The 9613-nt window shown below is 47.0% G+C and overlaps 1 protein-coding gene across 1 annotated transcript in view; it reads right to left on the bottom strand.

Moving 5' to 3' along the window:
* Positions 1-5958: 5958 nt before the first annotated feature.
* Positions 5959-9613, bottom strand: part of LOC139026031 (uncharacterized) — a 42304-nt gene continuing 38649 nt past the window's right edge. Inside the window, exon 2 of the mRNA XM_070441333.1 lies at positions 5959-6034. Coding sequence (XP_070297434.1) covers positions 6021-6034 — 14 coding nt within the window. The 3' untranslated portion in view covers positions 5959-6020. The remainder of the gene's footprint in view (positions 6035-9613) is intronic.

The raw sequence follows: 9613 nt of genomic DNA, 5'->3' as shown, positions 1-9613 counted from the left end.
TTTCCTCAACCATGGTTAACACTGTAATGTGTTGGATGTGATGTCAGTCCCTTCCCCATCCGTAGCATCTGTCGTATGACTGTATCTCCTCACAACTGATGACTTGCATTGAGATCCCGGTCTCTCGTAAGTTGTTTGCTGATTGCCAAATGTCAGTATCGTCTTTGATTTGAGGTCTCCTTCCATCCGTAGCTCTGTATCATGATGTTATTGCCTAGACATGGTTAACAACGTAATGTTTGGATGTGATGGTCAGTCCCTTTCTATCCGTAGCATCTGTCTATGAACTGTAGTCTTCTCGCTCTAGACATGGTTAGACACTGTGTAGGATTGTTTGATGTGACTGGTGAGTTCCAGTCCCTTCCATCCGGTGAGCTCTGTCTATTGTTGCATGTATCACCCTTCAATGCGTGTGTTATACGTTTACTGTGTGTTGATGTGGTAGGGTCAGCTCCCTTCCATTCGTTAAGCTTCGTGTCTAGTGACGTGTAGCGACTCGGTTCCCAACATGGATTAACACTGTAATGTTGTTGCATGATGATTGGTCAGTCCTTTCCATTCCGTAGTCTCTGTCTATATGATCTCTTCTTGTGAACTCTGTTGTTTCGTTTTCTGTTCAAGGGGCTTTCATGGTTAACACTGGTTAGAGGTTGTAGTGTTGATAGGTCAGGTCCCTTACCATCCGTAGCTCGGGGGGGGGGTTCCTATGACCTGTACTCCTCGACAGTGGTTATACACTGGTCAATGTGTGTGATGTGATGGATCAGTCCCTTCCAGTCCGTCTCAGCGTCTATGACTGCGTATCACCTCAACATGGTTAACACTGTAATGTGGGATGGATGGTCAGTCCCTTCTCTCCGTAGCTCTGTCTATGACTGTATGCCCTCAACATGTTAAACTTAATGTTGAATGTGATGGTCAGCCCTTCCATCCGTAGCTCTGTCATATGAATGGTGTGGGTACATTTCTCCAGCCACATCCGTCAGGTTATTACGAACGGGCAATCCCATGCTAAAATGTAACTACTATAAAAGACTAGTTGAACAACAAAAACACATTACAGGAAGAACTGTGCAGATACGACGTTTGGTAACAGAATTCAACTGAGGGAGACTTTACTGTAGTTCGTGTACAAATTGTTAATCTGTAGTTTTTTACAGTAAATGTTTTTTTTTTTATGTACCTACTGTTCAGACTTGTGTGGGTTTGTTAAACTTTTAAATTAGAGTTTCAGTGTAAATTAGAGTCTCAGTGTAATCAATGGTTTTGTGTTGGTATACATTTTACAGTAGAAACCACAGTCTCTGTGTAAATCAAATCAGTAGAAAACCACAGTCTGTAAATCCATTGCCCTGCTACAGTGGCACTGCTTTATTGTTTGAACTGCAGAGTGATTGATGTGGCTTTTTCAAGGGGAAACCGAGGATTAGAACAGAAACAAAATGGCCAGCCCTGTCACATGTTTTGGTAAACAACTGAGCGTGGGAGGCTGGAGAAATGTAACCACTCTCTCAAGTTCATAGAGAAAAGCTATTGTAGCAACCTTAACCCAAAACCTAGTGACCTCGTCAGAACTCTTTGAGTAAACAGTTGGTGATCAAATTGTAGTAGTCATTATGGTCATTCACAACTCAGAACTCAGAACTCAGAACTCGGGAAACTCGGAACTCGGAAGCTCGGAGAACCGTCGGGGAACTCGACAACTCGGGAACTCAGAACTCGGAACTCACAACAGTGGCCCAAGGAAGATCAGGGGGGGAAAAAAGAATTACAAAATTATTTACGGCCAATCTATTATGATTACCAAATTAGAAAGACTGCATGAGGCTTAAGATACAAAGACGGCTACAATTCAATCAAATTCACACATTTTAATTTAAACCTAAACCCTTTATCAGTGGTTGGTGTCTTGATGAATTTGACAACAATGTTGTGACATAAACACTACTTGACTTTATGCTTTTATGGCATGTTGTCATTGTATCATGAAGTTTTAAAAGTTAAATTAGGCTTAGATATTGACTCCTGGACTTGAAGTATTTGGTATGAAGATCTGGGGAATGCACTGTTGACTATGTCACGTTTAGTTGTTCCTTTATGTTACTCTGGTGAAAACAGTTTTCATGTGGCACCACAAATCCAAAATTATATATTTTAGCAAAAAATCGAATGCTTCTAAACCGAAATAGTCAACTTGATTCACAAGAGACTAGTTGTTTAGTCTTAGGATTTTGTGATGGCTGTCACAGACGCTAGAATAGCACAAAATGGTTGATTTTACTGTGGCAATAACATTTTTACATGGCAATTTGTCTGACTTTGTTGTTCAACAGGAAGCGACGTGAATCGTGGATCCTCTGGGAGCCCTCAACAACCTGCACGATGCTGACGAGGCAGAGAAGAGTCTCTCCACATTCAGAACTCCTCAACAACACCTGCGGAGACCCACAGAAAGAAACCTCACTGCTGCTCTGACGTGTGAAGAGTTTTTCAACATCCACAGTCATTACAATATCACCAAGCAATTCACACTGGAGAGGGAACCTATGGCTGTGATGTATGTGGAATGACTTTAACTTCCTCGAGTGAACTGATTTTACACCAGAGAACACACCACACGCATTCCAGAGAGCCATACCTACTGCTCTGGACTGTGGAAGAGATTTGTTTCATCAAGCAGCTACAAACAACACCAGAGAGAATGCACAGGAGAGAAACCTTATAACTGTGATGTATGTTGGGAATTGTGGTTACGTCAGCAGCTCTGGGCTGTACACCAGCGAACCCACACTGGAGAAAGACCTTACCACTGCTCTGACTGTGGCAAGAGTTTTGTTGATTCAGGGACATTTAAAATCACACCAGAGAACACACCACAAGAGCAGCCATATGTCTGTGATCAGTGTGGAAGGGATTCACTCAAATCGGCACTCTGGCTTCACACCCAGCGAACTCACACCGGAGAGAAGCCTTATAGCTTGTGATCAGTGTGGGAAGAAATTCACGCAGTCAGGAAGCCTGACTATACACAACTAACACACACTCAAGAGAGGCCTCATCCACTGCTCTGACTGTGGCAAGAGTTTCCCTTTTTATTGGGACTTTTAACACGTCACAAGCGAAACCACACAGGAGAGAAACCTATAGCTGTTGGCGTGTATGTGGGAAGGAGTTTTACTACATCAGGCAATTGATAATCACACCAGAGAAACACACACAGAGAGAGAACCTCATAGCTGTGATCAGTGTGACAAGAGATACTCTGATAAGATACTGAGTTAAACATCAGAAAATACATACAGGAGCTCCACAGAGTGTCGAACGATCCCAACACCAGACCTGGGTAGTAACGATGTAGACATTCCAAAACCAGACGGAGTAGAAACAGATTGATGACTCCAAACCAGACCGAGGTGTACACAGAGTGTAAGACACCGACCGTTAAACTACAATCCCAACCGACCTCGAGTGACCAAGTAGAGACAAACACAAGTAGTAACCAAGAGAAGACTCCAACAGACCTGGTGTAGAACACAGAGTGTGAATGACTTCCAACACCAGACCTGGGTAGGTAGAACACAGAGTGTAGAATGATCTCCAACACCAGACCTGTGGTAGTAGAACGACAGAGTGTAGAATGATCTCCAACACCAGACCTGGTTAGTAGAACACAGAGTGGTAGAATGATCTCCAACACCAGACCTGGGTAGTAGAACACAGTGTAGAAGATCTCCGAAAACCAGACCTGGGTAGTAGAAACAGAGTGTAGAATGATCTCCAACACCAGACCTGGGTAGTAGAACACAAGTGTAGATGCTCCAAAACCAGACCTGGTAGTAGAACACAGAGTGTAGAATGACCTCCAACACCAGACCTGGGTAGTAGAACACAGAGTGTAGAATGCATCTCCAACACCAGACCTGGGTAGGTAGAACACAGAGTGTAGAATGATCTCCAACACAGACCTGGGTAGTAGAACAAGTGTAGAATGATCTCCAAACCCGACCTGGGTAGTAGAACACAGAGTGTAGAATGATCTCCAAACCAGACCTGGGTAGTAGAACACAGAGTGGAGAATGATCTCCAAAACCAGACCTGGGTAGTAGAACACAGAGAAGGCGGCAGATATTTTACATGCCTCCAACCGATTGTGTTTGTAACTTATTTTGTACATAATGTTGCTCTCTTATGACATAAAATAACTTCTAGACATCAGGACTGCTATTACTCACCACGGACTAGCAGAATAGACTAGCGACGATATACTGCTTTCTCGGGAACAGGCCCAGATCCCCGTGATTTGAGAGGAGGGGAGAAAAAGGGGCCAAAAGGCCGGGCTGCCTTCTGAGAATTCGTAGGCGATCGAATAAACCCCCACTTCCTTCCATTCTGCTAGCAAACGTGCAATTCTGGAGAATAAATAGACAGACCTACGCGGAAGGTTAAACTACCAACGGGACATTCAAAACTGTAATATCTTATGCTTCACAGAGTCGTGGCTGAACGACGACATTATCAACATACAGTATACAGGTTTACAGGTTATATGCTGTACCGGCAGGATAGTGCGGCGGACAAAAATAACAGCTGGATATCTCGAGCTATTGCTCACCTGAGGTAGAGTATCTCATGATAAGCTGTAGACCACACTATCTACCGAGAGAAGTTTTCATCTGTATTCTTTGACTGTGGTGGTATGTAAACAGTTAAGGCTGGCACTAACGACAAGCATTGAATGAGCTGTATTTCCGCCATAAGCAAACAAGAAACGCTCACCCACAGGCTGCGCTCTGTAGCCGGGGGACTTTAATGCAGGGAAACTTAAATCAGTTTTACCTCATTTTTACCAGCATGTTAAATGTGCAACCAGAGGGAGAAAAAAATCTAGACCACCTTTACTCCACACACAGAGACGCATACAAAGCTCTCCCTCACCCTCCAGTTGGCAAATCTGACCACAACTCTATCCTCCTGATTTCTGCTTACAAGCTAAAAATGAAAAGGAGGAACACCAGTGACTAGATAATAAAAAAAGTGGTCGGATGCTAAGCTACAGGACTGGTTTGCTAGCACAAACTGGAATATGTTCTGGGATTCCTCCGATGGCATCGAGGAGTACACCACATCAGTCACTAGCTTTATCAATAAGTGCATTGATGACGTTGTCCCCACATTGACTGTACGTACATACCCCAACCAGAAGCCATGGATTACAGGCAACATCCGCATGAGCTAAAGGCTAGAGCTGCCGCTTTCAAGGAGCGGACTCTAACCCGGAAGCTTATAAGAAATCCCGCTATGCCCTCCGATGAACCATCAAACAGGCAAAGCATCAATACAGGACTAACATCGAATCGACTACACCGGCTCTGACGCTGTGGCAGGGCTTGACAACTATTACAGACTACAAAGGGAAGCACAGCCGAGAGCTGCCCAGTGAACGAGCCTACCAGACTAGCTAAACTACTTCTATGCTCTCTTCAAGGCAAATAACACTGAAACATGCATCAAATCAAGTTTATTTATATAGCCCTTCGTACATCAGCTAATATCTCGAAGTGCTGTACAAAAACCCAGCCTAAAACCCCAAACAGCAAGCAATGCAGGTGTAGAACGCAGAACCCTAGAAAGGCCAAACCTAGGAAGAAACCTAGAGAGGAACCAGGCTATGAGGGGTGGCCAGTCCTCTTCTGGCTGTGCCGGGTGGAGATTATAACAGAACATGGCCAAGATGTTCAAATGTTCATAGATGACCAGCATGGTCAAATAATAATCAGGAGTAAATGTCAGTTGGCTTTTCATAGCCGATCATTAAGAGTATCTCTACCGCTCCTGCGGTCTCTAGAGAGTTGAAAACAGCAGGTCTGGGACAGGTAAGCACGGTCCGGATGTAGCACGTCCGGTGGACAGGTCAGGGTTCCATAGCCGCAGGCAGAACAGTTGAAACTGGAACAGCAGCAAGGCCAGGTGGACTGGGGACAGCAAGGAGTCATCATGCCCGGTAGTCCTGACGCATGGTCCTAGGGCTCAGGTCCTCCCAGAGAGAGAAAGAAAAGAGAGAAGGAGAGAATTAGAGAGAGCATACTTAAATTCACACAGGACACTGGATAAGACAGGAGAAGTACTCCAGATATAACCAACTGACCCTAGCCCCCCGACACATAAACTACTGCAGCATAAATACTGAGAGCACCGGTTGTTCTGGAAGACTGTGCCGCAGCCGATGAGTGTAAGACCTTTAGACAGGTCAACATTCACAAGGCCGCAGGACCAGACGGATTACCAGGATGTGTACTGCAAGCATGCACTGACCAACTGGCAAGTGTTCACTGACATTTTCAACCTCTCCAACTTCATGGACACGCCCATCAACTTCAGGGACACGCCCATCAACTCCAGGGACACGCCCATCAACTTCGGGACACGCCCACCGGGACACGCCCATCAACTTCAGGGACACGCCCATCAACTTCAGGGACACGCCCATCAACTTCAGGGACACAATTGTAACTTGAACGATTCAATTCATGTTCCACTTTTAAATAAAAAAAATAAGCATGACATTCAAATTGCTAAATCCCCCCTGTTGTTTTACAAGATATAAACCCAAATAACAGGTAAACATTTCATTTGGAAAGTATTTTATCTGTTACAAGTGTCAAGTCAAAAAATCTGCCATAAATAAAATGCACGTGAAATATAATGAGATACACCTGTCCATTCTTTTTCGTTAAATTGAGCTAACTCAAAAATAACGCAGTGCTTTACGGGATTATTTTCTGTGTGTAAATATTTTGGCGTGAGATCGCGCGCGCCAGACCTCGTGCTGTTTATGAATCGAGTTCCGACTTACATGTGGGTGTGTGAGGCGTGGTGGGTGGACAGGAATCAGTCCACTACTGTAGGGGGGGGACAGAATCAGTCCTGGGGGGGGGGGGGACAGAATCAGTCCTGGGGGGGGGGGGGGACAGAATCAGTCCTGGTGGGGGGCGGGGGGGGACAGAATCAGTCCTGGGGTGGGTGGGGACGGACGACAAACCAGAATCAGTCCACCTACATGTGTTTAGTACTGGGGGGGGGGGGCAGAAGTCAGTCCACTACATGTGTTTAGTACTGGGGGGGGGGGGGGGGCAGAATCAGTCCACTACATGTGTTTAGTACTGGGGGGGGGGGACAGAATCAGTCCACTACATGTGTTTAGTACTGCGGTGGGGGGGGGGACATAATCAGTCCATACATGTGTTTAGTACTGGGGCGGGGGGGGGGGGACAGAATCAGTCCACTACATGTGTTTAGTACTGGCGGGGGGGGGGAACATAATCAGTCCACTACATGTGTTTATACTGGGGGGGGGGGGGGACAGAATCAGTCCACTACATGTGTAGTACTGGGGGGGGAACATAATCAGTCCAATACATGTGTTTAGTACTGGGGGGGGGGACAGAATCAGTCCACTACATGTGTTTAGTACTGGGGGGGGGGAGGGGGGGAACATTAATGATCCAAATACATGTGTTTTTACTGGGGGGGGAAACATAATCAGTCCACTACATGTGTTTATACTGGGGGGGACAGAATCCACACTACATGTGTTTAGTACTGGGGGGACAGAATCAGTCCACTACATGTGTTTAGTACTGGGGGGGGGGACAGAATCAGTCCACTACATGTGTTTAGTACTGGGGGGGGGGGGGGGGCAGAATCAGTCCACTACATGTGTTTTAGTACTGGGGGGGGGACAGAATCAGTCCACTACATGTGTTATACTGGGGGGGGGGACAGAATCAGTCCACTACATGTGTTTAGTACTGGGGGGGACAGAATCAGTCCACTACATGGTTTAGTACTGGGGGGGGACAGAATCAGTCCACTACATGTGTTTAGTACTGGGGGGGGGGGGACAGAATCAGTCCACTACATGTGTTTATACTGGGGGGGGGGACAGAATCAGTCCACTACAATGTGTTTAGTACTGGGGGGGGACGGGGACAAATCAGTCCAATACATGTGTTTATACTGGGGGGGGGCAGAATTCAGTCCACTACATGTGTTTAGTACCGGGGGGGGGGGGGGGGGCAGAATCAGTCCACTACATGTGTTTAGTACTGGGGGGGGGGCAGAATCAGTCCACTACATGTGTTTAGTACTGGGGGGGGGGGGCAGAATCAGTCCACTACATGTGTTTAGTACTGGGGGGGGGGGCAGAATCAGTCCACTACATGTGTTTAGTACTGGGGGGGGGGGGGACAAATCAGTCCACTACATGTGTTTAGTACGGGGGGGGGACAGAACAGTCCACTACATGTGTTTAGTACTGGGGGGGGGCAGAATCAGTCCACTACATGTGTTTAGTACTGGGGGGGGGGGGGGCAGAATCAGTCCACTTACATGTGTTAGTACTGGGGGGGGGGCAAATCAGTCCACTACATTGTTAGTACTGGGGGGGGGGCAGAATCAGTCCACTACATGTGTTTAGTACTGGGGGGGGGGACAGAATCAGTCCACTACATGTGTTAGTACTGGGGGGGGGCAGAATCAGTCACTACATGTGTTAGTACTGGGGGGGGACAGAATCAAGTCCAGTCATATCACTGTGTGTTTAGTACTGGGGGGGGGGGCAGAATCAGTCCACTACATGTGTTTAGTACTGGGGGGGGGTGGGGGGGGGCAGAATCAGTCCACTACATGTGTTAGTACTGGGGGGGGCAGAATCAGTCCACTACATGTGTTTAGTAGGGGGGCAGAATCAGTCCACTACCATGTGTTTTAGACTGGGGGGGGGGGGCAGAATCAGTCCCCTACATGTGTTTAGTACTGGGGGGGGGGCAGAATCAGTCCACACATTGTTTAGTACTGGGTGGAGGGGGGGGCACAGAATCAGTCCACTACATGTGGTTTAGTACTGGGGGGGGCAGAATCAGTCCACTACATGTGTTTAGTACTGGGGGGGGGACAGAATCAGTCCACTACATGTGTTTAGTACTGGGGGGGGGACAGAATCATTCCACTACATGTGTTTAGTACTGGGGGGGGGACAGAATCAGTCCACTACATTGTTTAGTACTGGGGGGGGGGCAGAATCAGTCCACACATGTGTTAGTACTGGGGGGGCAGAATCAGTCCACTACATGTGTTTAGTACTGGGGGGGGAGAAATCCAGTCCACTACATTGTGTTTAGTACTGGGGGGGGGGACAGAATCAGTCCACTACATGTGTTTAGTACGTGGGGGGGGACAGAATCAGTCCACTACATGTGTTTATACTGGGGGGGGGGACAGAATCAGTCCACTACATGTTGTATTGTACTGGGGGGGGCGGACAGAATACAGTCCACTACATGTGTTTAGTACTGGGGGGGGGACAGAATCAGTCCACTACATGTGTTACAGTTACTGGTACGGGGGACAGAGAATCAGTCCACTACATGTGTTTAGTACTGGGGGGGGGGGCAGATCAGTCCACTACAATGTGTTAGTACTGGGCAGGACAGAATCAGTCCACTACATGTGTTTAGTACTGGGGGGGCGACGAAATCAGTTCCACTACTATTTGGAATAGTTATCCTGTACCTTGGGTTTGGGGTGGGGGGACAGTAAGTCAGTCCATCCCTAG

Source organism: Salvelinus sp. IW2-2015, unplaced genomic scaffold (genome assembly GCF_002910315.2).
Source record: "Salvelinus sp. IW2-2015 unplaced genomic scaffold, ASM291031v2 Un_scaffold3762, whole genome shotgun sequence".
NCBI classification, from domain to species: domain Eukaryota; kingdom Metazoa; phylum Chordata; class Actinopteri; order Salmoniformes; family Salmonidae; genus Salvelinus; species Salvelinus sp. IW2-2015.
This window is presented reverse-complemented; position numbering and strand designations above follow the sequence as displayed.